General features: G+C 40.4%; 2 protein-coding genes across 13 annotated transcripts in view; one reads left to right on the top strand and one right to left on the bottom strand.

The window, feature by feature from the left end:
* The window catches only part of ifngr2 (interferon gamma receptor 2), a 139,032-nt gene that overhangs the window by 75,856 nt on the left and 47,311 nt on the right, over positions 1–15,865 (top strand). The window lies entirely within an intron of this gene.
* LOC127365113 (ribosomal RNA processing protein 1 homolog B) overlaps positions 4,529–15,865 on the bottom strand; it is a 14,161-nt gene continuing 2,824 nt past the window's right edge. The window contains exons 3-15 of one of the 2 annotated variants that reach the window (XM_051402853.1): positions 15,111–15,168; positions 14,909–14,994; positions 14,637–14,698; positions 13,957–14,086; positions 12,296–12,360; positions 11,886–12,088; positions 11,167–11,306; positions 10,220–10,317; positions 9,274–9,434; positions 7,418–8,538; positions 7,030–7,194; positions 5,666–5,732; positions 4,529–4,902 (exon numbers count right to left, since the gene is read on the bottom strand). In XM_051402853.1, coding sequence (XP_051258813.1) covers positions 4,685–4,902; positions 5,666–5,732; positions 7,030–7,194; positions 7,418–8,538; positions 9,274–9,434; positions 10,220–10,317; positions 11,167–11,306; positions 11,886–12,088; positions 12,296–12,360; positions 13,957–14,086; positions 14,637–14,698; positions 14,909–14,994; positions 15,111–15,168 — 2,574 coding nt within the window. In that variant the 3' untranslated portion in view covers positions 4,529–4,684. Of the gene's footprint in view, positions 4,903–5,665; positions 5,733–7,029; positions 7,195–7,417; positions 8,539–9,267; positions 9,435–10,219; positions 10,318–11,166; positions 11,307–11,885; positions 12,089–12,295; positions 12,361–13,956; positions 14,087–14,636; positions 14,699–14,908; positions 14,995–15,110; positions 15,169–15,865 lie in introns of both variants that reach the window. The other variant, XM_051402851.1, reaches the window with a different exon arrangement.

Below are 15,865 nucleotides of genomic sequence, written 5' to 3'. Positions count from 1 at the left end.
CGGGAAATCCTTCTCCAACAAAAAACGAGCAACAGGTGAATCCTCTCGGCCCAGCGGTGTGTTTGGATGTAAACAGTCCTGGCACTTTACGGTCTGCTGGTTATTTGCTGCACAGGCTGAATGACAAACAGTAACAGACGTGCTCGCGGTGAGGAAAGTTGAACGGCTCTGAGTTGAAGTCTCTCGTGTGGTTCGTGTTTGTTTTGCTGTTTGACGAATATATTTATTGGCATTCTATATTCTTCACACAAAGCTTGAATGAGACCAGAACACATGACCAGTTTAGGACAACTGGCGTCACAGGTCGAGAACATTTAGAGAGTTTAGCTTCAGTAGAGTCGATGCGTAACTTTACTGCAGCGAGCAATGGAGAATGCAAACGGTTGAGGAATGAATGGGACTAATGATAACGAGTGTTGGTGTAAAGATTTATCATTATAGATGCAGCTACGTCGGTACGCTGACGCCTACATCGATGTAAAAGTACCATGAATCGGTCGATGGTCCAATTCTAAAGTTATGAATCTGTTGACTGAAGGAAAAAGGGTGAGGAAGCACTGAACTTTAACCTGTAACGAAAATGGCTGTCATCAATCAGTGACCCACAAAGTGGTTTTTCAAGGATATTTTTGCCAATTTTGAACAATTTAAGTCAAGAAAAACATGTAATAAAGGTCCATCTTTGCCTGAACAAGGACAGAAACCGACCACAATGCAAAAGAAAGAGGTTGTGAACAAAAAAAGAGGTTGTGAACCAAACTAAGTGAAAGGTTCCTCTTCCACCGTGGAAGATACGTTTATACGTTTTTGTTTGTTTAAGATAAACAAACTTGCACAAAAATACTGGATGAAGCAAAAATGACACAAATTAAAACTCATATTTGCAAATTGTTATTTAATTTCTTTTTTTTATAATTTGTCAGAAAATTCAATATTAAAAAAAATGAATTTTCTGGTAATTATTTCATGTTTCCGGCATTACAGGGTTTTATTTTTTAGTATCTCTAAGGTAAGTTATTGAGAAAGGTTTCTGGATAATGTTTAGCTTGAAGAAGAGAGAAAACACGATATATTATTCATTTGTGTTAGAAAGCCAACTCTCAGAGGACAGACCAAGAAAACATAAAAGACTTCGATCCTCGTCATTCACGTAAACTCTGAAACTGTTTGACGGAGTATTTTCTGACATTAATCAAAAGCAGCACAAAGCAGAAATCTGACATTTAATCTTTAGTTTTCTCTGCGTGTGGTGGAAAAACTAAAGGATGATGTTGTTAAGAGCCTGGTTCTTGGTTCCCTGCACTCCCAGTTTCTGGCTCCTGAGACTCCGATTGATGTTCAGTCGGGTGTTAATGTTTTTGATAAAGATTTAACGTACTTTAATTTACTTCTGGCTTCTCTTCTGTGGTTTGTAAAAGGTCCGTTAGCTCCTACAGTGACAGCATTCAGAGATATTTTTAGACAGCTGCATGAAGACATTTTTTTTCCCCAGAACTCGACCGGCTTGCACGCTAATTAGCTTAGCGACAGTTAGCTTCTCTTAGCAACATCTGGAAAACTGTCCTCTGTCTGTCTCAATAAAACTGATAAAGTTGTGTTTTAATTGCCTGCAGCTGAGGAGGTTTTGGGGCATTTTATGTTACATTTTAAGTTAATTTAGTTAATTAGCTCAATGCAGCCTAAAGGTTCAGGGAACAGTTGTTTATAGTGACACCAGTGGTCGTTAAGTGAACTGCAGTCAGCGTCCTGTTGTTCCTCTGACAGTTAATGTAAAAGAAAGACTGCAGCATTACATCCTACTGGAACAATAACTCATTTTAATGCTGTTTCACCGACAGTTGTATGAAGTGAGAACACAGAAAAAGAGAAAGAACCATTATTCTGCCCCAGGTGACGGTTCTGACTCAGCAGGATTATATTATTAAGAAGCTTGATGAATCAGTTTGACACCTGGGTTGGAGGAACAGATGGAAGGGGCTCCTTCAGTCGTAATATATGTCAGGGACTAATAGTTGAAATTGTTGAGTGCATCAAAAAGGAGAAAGTTTAATGCAAGAAACGTAACAGACAGTTGGGTTTTGGAGTAATTGAGCAGCTTTTCTCTGCTCTCTTTAAAGTCCAGATGAACTGAGAAATGTAATTTTACCCCTTTAAGATCACATCCTCAGTTATATTGTTCATCTATTTAACTATTTATGCCAAAAAAATTTACAAAAACTCAATTTACTTGTATTTTTACATCAAAAATCAGATAAATTTGTCTTCTTGTAAAAACAAAATGTGACACATGCTCTGATTTCATGTAGAGTTCAAGTAAAAAAGTACTTTAAAGGTCGAGTGTGTAACATTGAGGAGGATAAATCAGATCAAAATAGCCACACAAGGCTTACTTCCTGTTGCCAGTAGGTGGCGCTAACACTATGAACTGAATATTGGCATGTAGAAGTTTCATGAGTTTTTGAGACTGTTAAGGCCTCAGAAAATGTGATTTATTTGGTATTAAAATAATAATAAGTGTTGGGACTCAACAACCTGCTGCACAGTGACCACGAAACAATAAACTTCACTGCAGCAGCATGAAGGCAATAATTAATAAGTGTGAGTGAATGCCTGAAAGCCTGAGACTCAAGAGAGGAAACAACCTGAGGCTCTTTTCTATTTATACTTTGTCCGGCTCCTCCTGTCTTTACGAAAGTGTGTTTTCTCTGATAAGTGGAACATTTGTATCCTGTTGATTAACCTTTAAAACGAGTCTGGAAGGGAACAAACTTGTGTTTTGTCCTCGGTTGTACCCGACTCTCATCCCGGATTCCTTCAACATCATTTCCCTCCACGCTCAAAGAATTAAAACATCACATTTACCTAATTTAATTCATTCAACCGGTCCCATGAAACCAGGTTGAATAATGAGAAACTTTATGCTTCTGACCAAACAGTCTTCATTAAACATTATACAGTTATACTAAATTTAATATTACAGCTTAAAATCAACTATTAGTCTTGTTCTTTTAGCGTCTATTAATCATTATTTGTTCACTTTTTGGCAGACTTGTGTTTTCTGGGGATAAAATCCTAAAATAAAAAATGCATTGATGTCTTTTAAATTAATATTTTCTACAGCTTATTCACAAACATGTGAAAAGTTGAGAAGTTTGTGTCTAATTTCCTTTCATTATGCAGTTCCAACACTGTTTATGGACCCCTGAAAGCAGAAATATTCAAATACACACATTCACAAACTATTTTATACCACTTTATATTCTGATAAAATAACAGCGGTGCACTGTAATTTTATCAGAATATAAAGTGGAGATCCAGAAGAACTCAAATCAGTCCGGCTGAATTATTATTTATTTTGTTTTATAACCTCTTTAAGAAGTACTGAAGGTCTCCCAGAGGAACACAGACAGGAAACGCTACAAGAAACCAGTCAGTTTTCAAAATAAAATACAGCTTGCAGACTCCGGATCAAACTTCATGCAACATGCCTGCATGTATTTTGTCCATAAATGTGAAATATCTCTATTAAATTGATTTAATTTAAGTAATATATGTTCATTATAATCAGAACTCTCTTTACTGGACTGTATAATTCTGATACAGGAGCTGGTTGTTGGATTATTTTCTCCATCCGTGGATCATGAAGGGGAACGAACCCCCCCCCCGAGGATATATGTGTTAGAGCAGATCACATGTTCGTCCCACTTTCATCCCACACCGACTTCACACCTCAGATTGGTTGATGTGTGACGTCAAGCTATCACTCCCACCAGCACCAGACATTAGCCATGGCCCAGTTTTTAAAACATACACAAACATGATTCATGAGTGTTAGATATTGAAGAGTCTCTGACATCTGGGGACTTTTTCTCGGCGCAAGCAGCCATTTAAACGCTCTACATTAATTATCGTCCTGCAGACGGCGGTCAGAGGTCAATGAAATGCAAAAATAAAAAGAGTTTGACTCTTTGCTGAGAGGCCCTGAGTGACGGATGTGTTCATTTATATTTTAAGCTTGTATCATATTGAAGGTTGGCAACGAGGCGATGACATTATATAACAAGTAATTATGTTTGCATGTATGCATCCGTGAGCTGATTATTTCCTGTGAATATTATTCAGAGATGAGTTTTTAGGACGTTTTTTATACAATTATTACAACAACTTCAGAAATGTTTTGCCCTGAAGCTAACAGCCATGTGTGTCTTTAAACAACCGCCCTAAAGCATACCCTGCTTTATGGTCTGTTTTACTCTAAATGGGACCATCAGTTACTAAATGAACATCATGCTGTATGGAAGAAGACTGAAACTAGAGACTGAGACCAGAAACTCATCAGGAAACGGTTTACTGAGCTTTTTCTGATGAGTTATTAAAGTTATAGGTTCATTTTTACCATCTTTGTTTTTACTTATTTGTCTAATGAATTTGACTAAATTTTGAAAGTTTTTCTCCTTAAAAAATATGAAAATGTTTCTATAAATATACTTTCTCCACATTAATCAAAGTGATTCACACACAAACTGGATAAAAATTGGAAAAACTGGAATGAGCAACTTTATTAAAACGTCACCCTAGGAAGGCAGAAAGCAACACTGACATCAGATAAACATAAAAATACTTCTATATATATCATCTCTCCAAAAACTGTTTGAGATCAGTCCGTTAAAGAGTTCACCGGCGGTCAGAAGAAGTCCGCCGCCGTGGGCCGTCGTTTGGGCGTGCTCTTTGGGGCGCCCGGGCCGGTCTTCCTGGTGCCGTTGGCCGTCTTTTTGAGCTTGCTGGAGAGCGGCGTCCCCGGAGACTTCAAGACCCCGAACTTGGGTTTCTGCTGCGGGTCGAAGGGAACTCGTGACGACCCGTCTGGACTCACCAGCAGGCTGCGGTCGGTCTTCCTAAACTCTGCACCGGGACAGGGAGACAGAAAGAAGATATTCAGTGTAATGTGAGAGGTTTTTATCAGTGGTTTTTTACTTTATTTGTCTCCCTGCAGTTTATTTTTGATGTTTTCGGTTTACGTGAAGCACTTTGGGATCAACGCTAATGCAACCACTGTTGGAGAAAACATGGTGAGACACATAAAAAAACATTTTCTGCCCAGTTTTTAAAATCATTCTGACATTTAGGTACAAGAAATGTCACTGGGGGATGTTTATTAGGAAAAATAACTCAGTGGATAATCTGGGAAAATCACCAGCATCTGTACTGAACACTTAATAATCAATATAATCGCAGCCATTAAGCAAACAACTGGCTCAAATTATAAAGTCCATCTGTTCAAAAGATGGAAAGAAACAATAAAAGGAAGTCTCAGAAAAGAGATTTATTATGATTATTATTATTATTTAAGAGTTGATTGGGCCAAATTTGAATTTAAGGAACATTTTTATCTCTTATTTTATTCTCCTGTTGATGAAACGTCTTCTTTATAGTCATCGTTTCACTGTGAGTTTGGATTATACACATGTAAACATATTGGACACTTTGAGGAACCATCAATTTCATCTAGAATACAAAAGATATCCAACAGCTTATGGACGAGTTTTCACTTCTGCTTCAGATAAAACAAGGCTGCAGAATACGAATGTACAGACGGTTTACTGACATCGTGCAGCAGCTTCAATACGTCTTTATCATCGATATCAAACTGCACCCACTTTCTTACCGGCTGTCTTATTGTTCTTCAGGCCAAAGGTCACCTTTTTGGATTCTGATTTGGGAGTTTGAGTCTTCTGTGAAACAGAAAATAAATCCGCTGTTACAAACAATACGACAATCAGAGAGGCAGACGGGCTCAATAAGGAGTCTGGATTCATTATAGTTGAGACATATCAGAAGGTTTCCTCAAATCAATTTGGGACAAAGTCTTTAACATTTGTTTTTTTTTATCAATCAATTAATCTCAGTGAATCAAAACACATCAACGTAACAATCAAACTGTCAGAACAAGGAACAGATTTAACTTATAGACGGAAACAAAATGTCCATAAATACAGATTTCACATTGTACATTTATGAATTCAGTGACATAGATATTAAATCAATAATAGTTTGATATGTTTTCATTATCTTTACAGAGTCTTTAGTGTAGAAACCACACAGCTGATGTTGCTGCACTAATGAGATAAACCATAAATCATATAAAAGAGAAAAGAGCGGGAGAGAAACCTTTATCCTGTTTATATAATCTAATGCTGCTCCAGATATTCAGTTTGTATCTTTGAACACCTTCCTCCTGTGAAGTGAGCAATTGTGCCCTGATGTCATTTTCTTTTTGTTAAAATAACCGTTTTTATGGTTCAAACTCCTCTTAAGAAATCATTTTCCAGGAGTTTTTCTTCACATAACAGGACAGCAGTTGCTCACAAACGTTCATATAATTTACACATTTAACTTGCTGTTCTCACCACAGCTGGTTTTTTTCACTGCTGGTTTCAAGAGATTTAATTTGGGAACCGCCATTATTTGATCATTAATAGGCTGCATGCAGCATTTCCACTGATCTTCTGAGAATCAGAGTTCAATCTCCTCTTAAGAAATCATTTTCCAGGAGTTTTTCTGGACAATAAACAACAGAACTTTATCAAAAACAGTCCTGTAATCTACCAGTAGAACGAGTATTGACACAGATAATCCTACAAACAGTGGAGTTTCAAACTAAATACAGCCGATCTGAGGGAGGGGCAAAAATATAATCCAATATTTTCCAGGATATTCTGTCATTTTAATGAACTTCCAGGCGTTTCAATGACTCTTTCAAGGTCTGAAGGACTGTAACACATATCTATTACTTTATCATTATACTATTAATCATCTGACCCCGAGGTTGGGAAGCACTGCAGGATGAAATTACTATAATAATTACAATAACCATTACAGACAGGAAACAGAATCAGTATAAAGACGTTACTGTAAATACAAACTGGATTTAATGTTCAATTAGCCTTTAATGAATATTTATACAGTGATTATAACAGCTGCTCGGCTCTGCCTCAAACATCTGTGTGATTAACTCTTCATCACTTGTACCTTCTTTCTGGACGGCGGGGTGCAGCAGCCTCCCTTGGTTTTGCAGAAGAGCGGCGTCGGGACGGCGGCGCCGCTCTGAAAGGTGATGAAAGCCGACCCCGCGGGAGTCTTCGCCTTCCTCTGGGACTTTTTAGAGCTCAGAGGAGTTGACGGCTCTCCGGCATCCTGACACGGAGAATTTACAAGTCAATGACGTCTCAGTGTTACATTTTATTTTTAAAAATTAAGGTTCCTGCAACCATTTTATGTCCGGAAGAGTTAAACATTACTATTTTTATGCTACATTTAGATTTTATTTCCTATTTATTGTGTCTGTGTTTTGCTGCGATGGCCCTTTAATAAAGTCTTTATCGTTATTTAGAAACATTAAACGACATTAAACACTCACGCGGAGCACTTTTTTCTTCTTTACAGTCGTCACTTTTTCTTCTGCGACGCCGTTGACCGCCGCCGCCGCCTCCAGCTCATCAGCCTCGAACTCGAACGTCACGGGGATCTTCCTCTTCTTCTTCTTCTTGGCCGTCTTCCCGGAGGAAGAGTCTGTTTTATCTTCACATCCGACCGTCTGATCATTGATCTCCTCCACCTGGGCTTCCGACGGCTTCTTTTTCTTCTTCTTTGCTGGTGTTGTCATGGTGATGGGCAGTTCCTCAGCATCCACCTGAGGGGTTCCCGCCACCGCCACGCCATCCTCTTCCGACTCTTTCTGATTCTTTCTCCTTTTATTCTTCAGTGGCGTTGCAGCAGATGAGGCTTCGAGTGTTGCGACCTCCTGTTTGCACTTTTTCTTTGTCTTCTTTTCGAGCGGCGCAGCGGTGACGTCTTCCTCGCCAACTGACGTGATTTCAGCGTGTTTTACTTCAACCGTTGCCGCTTTTTCAGCCTTCTTTTTCTTACTCTTCTTTTTGCCCGGCGTCGTACAATCAACCGGCTTCTCGGGTTCAGCGGTGGCGTCTTCCTCTGCGCTCACGCCGTTGACCTCAACCTCCTCCAGATTCTTCAGACCTTTCTTCGTCTTCTCGGCGGCGGTCGTGGCGTCAGTATCGGGTGTCGCACTGACCTGCGATTCCTCTGTTTGCGAGTTCGCCTTCAGGCCTTTGTTCTTCTTTTTCTTCGTCTGCTTCTTCTCTGCCGGCTCCTCCTTCGTGTTGATTTTGGTTTGGTCCTCGCCGCCATCGGCCGCGCAGGAAGTCAGTTCACTGGTTTCCTCTGAGACCGTAACTGAAGCAGCCTCCGACCGACCCTCCGGAACGGCGTCCTCTGTGACTTTTACAGATGAGACGGAGCTTTGCGTCTCTGCTTCGGCCTCTTTGACCAAACTTTGATCCACAATCTGTTCCTGTTCAGACTTCTCAGCGTTCCCCTCGCCAGCTGCTTTCTTCTTCTTCTTCCTCTTCTTTCTCTTTTTCTTTTTGTTTTCAGGGTTCGTGGTTAAGTCTGCTGGTTCTGCGTCATCTTGTGCAGAGTCCTTGTTTTGCTTGTTGGGCGTGGAAGCCTCCTTTTTCTTCCCTGAGGGAAGAGAGACACAGATCAGTTAACCTGGAAGTCATCATGAAAGAGAAACTGAACCTTTAAGGAACGACTCAGGGCTTCATTAACACCAGCTGCAGTTAATTATGATTTTAATTCTGCATGTTACACAAGTAAAATTATGAGATGCAGAGAGATGAAAATGTACCTCAGTTCATTTCTGATAAAAACAGACTCTATGAGGTATGAATGCCTCGCTAACTGATGAATAAACCCCCAGTAGTGTTTCCTCTGAATATCGAGAGCCCTATATTTCCTCCAATTAATAGTTCCTGAAACTTGAGAGAGCTGCTGTACGCAGGTCCAAGCTATACTTAACCTGAGCAGTGTCACACAACGTAATTACACAGCTGAATGTCTGATTACGACCTCTGAGCCGACGGATCTGAGCTGGTTCTCCAGATCAAATCAGTGGATGAATGGGTAATAAATCCAATAACACGACCTCCACAAGTTCTTTACACAGTGAACATCTCGCTCACGAAACCAGAGACTGTAAGTAAGAAGGTTTATAGTGAGGGGCTGCGAGCCGAGCTGCTGCTAACGTTAGCTCAGCTTGTTTCTCTGATAACTTAAGATCCAGACGTCCGATGACTAAAATCCTTCATCCGGTTCAAATCTAGAGTTAAAAAGCACCAAGATCTAAACAGTGGATGGTAACAATGTGGGTTCAAACGTTGCATAGACGGCAGGTAAACATTTTGGTACCTTTACTTTTCTTGGATGCTGGTGCGTCTCCCTCATCCTCCTCCTCCATGCGAGGTTTTCTCCTCTTCATCCTCTTCCTGCTGCCGAACATGTCGTCATCCTCGTCTGTGGAGACCTCCTCCGGATACTCATCCTGAGGGAAGATGCCTTCGCTGAGGTCCCGCAGCCTGCAAACACCGAAACAGGGTGAGAGACGAAGAAAAAGAGTTAGAGTAGTACACTTATTTTAATTAGCACAGTGATACATTGTCCTGTCTAACTAGAACTACTGTGGTTGCCAGATTTTTTCTGTAATAAATACGGTACTATTACGGACATTTGTACTGTTGGAGTTTTATTCCATATTTTACCGTATAAATACAAGTTTTTACCATCAACAGAAGCAGTTTACCATGAGATATGAAGGCCTGTGCAATTAACAGTCTGTAATATAAACAAACAACTTCAAATGCCGTATAAATAAAGGCTTTGCTGTGAGATTTAATGGTGTTTTACTTTTACAGAAACTGCATTTAACCTATTTACAGTCTTCTACAGTCACAGTTTGACCATAAAATCTGTGTAGTACAGTAATAACATCCAACCTATAATTACTATGTGCTACAGTCGGCTCAACGTTGTCCTGAAATTGTGCAGAATTCAGGATTTACAGACACTGAAGCTGCACTTGCTGCAGTTTATTGGTTGGATTTTGTAGTTAATTCAATCTTTACCTCGTTCTTTCTCTAAGATAAAGCGAGACTGAACTCAAACAATCTCTCACAACATAAAAGAGACATTTAAAAAGTACCAAAGTTGCAGTTACTGCAGTTTCCCTTTGGAGGGCAGAGTTCCCTTAAACTGACATTTAATTACGTCTCCCAGTGTGGAAGCCAACAGCACTGCACTGTGGATCCATCAGAGCGCCGCTGCCTCTTTAACACACACAAACAAACAGCGTCGGGTTACTCACACTTTGATGATTTTGTAGAGTCTCTGTCTGTTCTGGCTCGGCGTGCTGCTGCGACTCGCTAACTCAAACAGCTTGTTTGCCAGAGCCGAATAGTCGAACTACGGAAAAACAAAACACACAAACAAACACGGCATTAGACGATTTATCGGCATCGCGTGAGTCCAACATCTGAGTCCAACATGGTGATTGTAAAACAGAAAGAAAGTACAGTTCAGACACAGAGGTTGAGAATGAACAGACTTTATTCTCCACAGCGAACGCCTCGTCGGCTCCAGTCACACAGACGATGACTTCTGATGGTGTGTTCAAGGACAGTGCGACTTATTAAGCACACAACAAGAGTTTATAGTTCATAAAACTAGTTTTGATTGTAATCTAAATCTACAATAAAGGTGAAGAGTATGTGCAGAGAATAAGCAGCGTGATGAATCTGTTTGGTTCAGCGTGTTTATGATGATCCACCAACCAGCATTTATTTTAATGAGAAATTAAGAGTCCAGCGACAACCGAGGCTGAGGCAACAAAATGTAAATTTATACAGAATACAGTTTATATTTATTGATGATATTGATCCCGTATTGACAGTCAGACTGTGGACATATGACGGCCTTCAGCTCGTGTTTCTAGAGTTACGTGTTGTTACGAACATGTTAGGAATTGTTAAAATGTGATATTTCTTAAAGGGAGTTTGGTGCAGGGAGCTTTTAGTTGGATTCAAACTGCTAATATGGATCATTGTTAATGTTTAGTCTCCACTACAGAAACACTAGCTAACTGCTGAAGGCTGATAAGATTGTCTGACTCTGACTGCTGTTAGTTATTAGTCTGATTGATGCTTTAATAATGTGAGTATTGATTACTGATGCAGGCTGATCGGGCTAATAATCAGCTTGCGTAGGGTGAACTGTACAGACATCTCATGACTTTAAAAGAGAAAAAGACTTCACCTGTAGGACTGGTCCGATGTCTTCGTCACATGGTGCCTCTGAGTCCGAGTCTTCCAAGTGAAGAAGCTCATCATCATCATCATCATCATCATAATCCTCATCCTCCTCCTCGTCTTCTTCTTCTTCAGTTGATTTCTTGCCTGAAAACAAAGAAACCAATTTACTAAATATTTGATGCTGTATTTCTACGGCAAGCTCCCACTTTCACTCACTGACAGACTTCTTCAGTCTATGTGTATCTTGTATGTTTACAGTCTGTTTAAGATTCGATTTTGAGTATTAATGAGCGAGACGGCCTGCAGGTATGTGAGCTGTCGATCACAGATGAGAGTAAAGCTACTGCAGACCATCCAAACTCCAAGACTCCTAAACAGGGAGGAGTTAACATGAGCATGCTGTTAACAAGGGTTTATCTTCAAATTAATTTGTCAAAATGTGTCAAAGTGTGAGTTAACATTTGTGTAGGATTTCATGCTACAGTATTTTGTAGTTTAGATTTTCCTTAAAAAAAGGAGGATAACAAAAGTACCAAGTGGTGGAAGAACAGACTGTAGGAGTCCATGTGGCTTTGTAGTAGTCTGTCAGCACACAGTAGATTCCCACAGTGCTGCTAGTCAGAGCGAACAGCCATTAGCGTTGGTAATTAGTGAATCTGTGTCTGGAACAGATTTTTTATAGAGCAAATAGTTTATGTTGTAATCAACAGTCAGTTTCCGTACCGTTAATCGGCCTCCCCGTCTTCTTCTTGCCGACCGGTTTGCTCGCCGTTTGTTGCTCCTCTCCGTCGTCCCCTTCAGAAGCCTGTCCCGAGTCCGAGTCCGAGGCCGCTTTCACCTCCTTCATCAACTCGTCGATGGCGAAGGGAGCCTGGTCGATAATGGCGCTGAAGATGCTGCTGCAGATGGTTCTGAAAAGACCCCGACTGGCGAGAGAAGACATCGAAGGAGCAGATGAGTCGGGCAGATCGAACATAGACAACATCACTTTATGTTATATGTGACGCTCTGAACTGTTCCTCAATCACAGAAACGTGTTTTAACTTGTAAATTAGTCACTTGTGGTAACTTTATTACACATTTATAATCTTAGTACAATAAATTAAACGTGAGGTGAGCCAGCGTGGACTTACTCTTTGGTTTTGGCGGCGGTTTTGCAGAACGGCTCGATGAATATTAAGTTCTGATCGGCGGTGAGCTGTGAGGAGGAAAGAAAAGCTCTTATATCATCTGCTGGATTTACTGATTACTGGAAAACTACGACAACAGTTTGATACGTGATCAGTTTAAAATCTACTGGGAAAAACAGCAAAGAGCCTTCAAACTATTACACAACAGGACAAAACTCTGTGAGGCGGCACTTTAAGGACAATTCATTAAATCGTCGATGTACAATGCAGATACAGAACAGATGTAAACAGCCTGTCGAGGGTACAGAACATAAAACATTCATCCATCATCAGTTTCTGTATTTTGGATTCTTCTTTGTGAAAAGCTTCTAGTTCTGTAATATTCTCGGGGAGTCTTGCATGCACAGCTCTTTTAAGATCCAACCACAGATTTCCACTGATATTTAAAGTCAGAGGACCTTCAGTCGGGTCTCTGGAGGTCGTCTGTGGTGAATTTTGAGTTCATTATCCTTTCCTCTTTTCAGCTTCAGCTTCTTTTACAGATGTCGTGATGTTTGCTGCTATTTAAATCTATGTGTCCCTCTACCTGGCTGCAATGCCTCCATGCTTAACAGGCACCCTGAGATCAGGACCTTGTGTGAACACTCAGCAACCATGAGTTCCTCCACGCTGCTTTGTAAGACTCTGAGAATGAAAGTCATTCACTCAGCTCGCAGTTTCCACAGTGTGAAATCTAATTAATACGATTTTCAGGGGAACAGTGGAGGTCAAGGTGCTTCCAGAGCTGCTTGTGCAAACTAAACCTTAATGGAAGAATAAAAACCTGCCTGCGTCCATCATAAAATCCAACGTCAGAAGTGTGACAGAACCCTAGTGTGTTTTAGAAATACATTAACATAGGACTATATCATATTTCCCATAGAGAGAATCAAACTGTATTTAACTTCTAAACAAGAAATGTCTACCTCATGAGTTTGACAATAAGAACAACTCATTTCTCTAACATGAGTCCGTTAAACAGAAGCTCTCAATGTCTAATTGTTTAAAAGTGGCACTTTGATTGATTAAGCCTCCTGAGAGCCTCCCTGTGGCTATCGGCCATCGATCCAGGAACTCCTCATCTCATCAACGAGAGCAGAAACATTTCACTCCAACCTTGAAAACCTCCTGACGGATTAAAAAGGAGAAAATAGACTAACAGCCGCACTCGAGTCGGAGAGCTCGATCAATCGCTGTCACCTGCTGAGCACTTAGTTCCGTATTGAGTGAGTGACCTGCAGTAAATATGAGCCTTCAGACCCATTCACACAGGACTAGTATCATCAGGACTCCTTAATCTGAATCCACCGTTAAATATCGACCATATGTCGCCAAACACAGAACTTAACGGGCTTTAAATTGAGAGTGATGTGTTTATTTCTTTGTGTGTTCATGTGACTATCACTATTTCTTGTGATTTTATCACCCTGATGTGTGTTAAGTTTTAAAACTTTACTCTCCAAGGTGCCATTTCCCCCCCGGAGGCACTGAAAAACAATACCATCAGACTGGTTTCCAATCAAAGCTCCTCCGTTACACCTGCGCCTCACACCTGGATCTCAATGTCAGCCCCCAACTGCCTGTTATTTATTACAGACACAGGGTGCCTGGAGCGGTGGCGTTACCTCTGCTGAGCCCACGGTTGCCAGCTCAGTCATGTAAAGGTCCAGGATGTGGAACTGCAGCCCGCTGGGCGCTCCGCTGCCGCTCTGCAGGACCTGCACCGTCAGCAGCTCCAGAAACCTGCCGACCACACTGAGACAGAAAATGACAACAACGTGAGAGGCGACCTGAGTGGCGACCTGAGTGACCTATAATATGGACATTTCATATTATATTCAGTGTATAACAGCAACAGTAGAACAGTGAACAAAACAACTGCAGGAAGTTCGTATAAAACCAGAGTTGGATGAATTTTTGATTATTTCCTGTGAATATTGATCAGAGATTCGTTCTCTTGATATTTTTAGGAAGTTTTTACACAATTCTCTGTCTGTATTATGTATTTTGAAATTTCTAACACTTATACATACTGGAGCTGCAGAATGAATCTAAATATTATTGAAATGGAATATGAATAAACAGCTTTATGATGAAGCACTGTAGTGCTGCAGATTTATAAAAACCAAATTGTTTGGTACAAAACTCACCAGAAAATGTTAAATCTTCATGATTTTAATAGTTTTTGTGAAAATTGTGATTCAAAAAAGCCCAAATCATCACAACTGTACCCCGTAAACCCCGTGAAGCTCTGGCGGCCCCTAGTGGACGAACCACTGTTATAGACAAGGTTTTAATACATTACCTGCTCTCCCACTTTTTCCTCTTCAGCATCTCAAATGTTTGTCTGAACATGAAGCGAACCAGCTGTGTGTGTGTGAGAGAGACAGAGAGAGAGAGAGAGACAGAGAGAGAGAGAGAGAGAGAGAGAGAGAGAGAGAGAGAGAGAGAGAGAGAGAGAGAGAGGGAGAGAGAGAGGAAGAAAAAAAATCAGTAATTGGGTTTATGAGCAATTAAAAACATCTTAAGTGACCACTGAGGTCTGTGTAGAACCGGGTCGGTACGTGTCCGGCTCACCTGGAAGAACTTGTCCATCCGCAGCCGGTCGATGCCGGTCCACTCCCTTTTAAAGGTCTGCAGGAAGCTCTCCATGTACAGGAACTCTGCAGGAAACATCGTCATCGTAGTGAGAACTACACGGCTCCCTCCCTCAGGTGTCATCACCTGATTTACATACTTTTACTAAAAAAATCTAAACGGAAGGGAAACTTTAACTTACGTCCATCGACGTCCTGGAAGCTGTGGATCAGACTGGAGATCTGCTTCGACAGCTCCTCCTGAAGACAGAAGGTAAAGACTGAATCAACGGAAATATCAAATTGTTATCGGCTCACAATCAGTCGCTCTCTCCACGATTAACGTTAATCAGCTAATCTACAATTATCAAACAATTGTTTAATCAACAATAATCTCAGTTCAGCCTCTACAAAGAGAAGATCTGCTGCTCAGAATTGTTATTTAAAGGGTTGTGACAAAGATATATTCAATATTCTGTTTGACGGCTGAACAATAAATGACAAAAGATTAATGTGAATAAATATAACTATTTATTTCGTCCTGTAGGCTGATGTGAGAGAAGATCGGTGCCGTCAGAAGCCTTAAAGTTCATTTTTCTAAAAGCATTTTTTGTCACATTTGCTGAAACTTTCTTTATATCCTGACAGTAGAACATCTGGTTCGTCTGACTCCTAACGGCGTTTACAAGAATCCACCGGGCCCGAATGAAAACAACCAATCAGAGCCGATTCTTCCTCACTTCAATGTGACTTTATTTTGCCTCATTACCTCCTGAAATGTTTGACTCCTGGTTCTGGTCATGTAACTTTGTAACTTTACTTTGAAAAGTGTTGTAAAAATAAAGTTGTTTATTATTATTATTATTAATCTTTATCCCAAAAGACCCTTTTTCAAGATCCAGGGTCTCTTTCTCATTTAGAAGAGTAAATTTTCAGATATTCAAAAACCAGTAAATTA

This window comes from Dicentrarchus labrax, unplaced genomic scaffold (assembly GCF_905237075.1).
Source record: "Dicentrarchus labrax unplaced genomic scaffold, dlabrax2021, whole genome shotgun sequence".
Taxonomy (NCBI): Eukaryota; Metazoa; Chordata; class Actinopteri; family Moronidae; genus Dicentrarchus; species Dicentrarchus labrax.
This window is presented reverse-complemented; position numbering and strand designations above follow the sequence as displayed.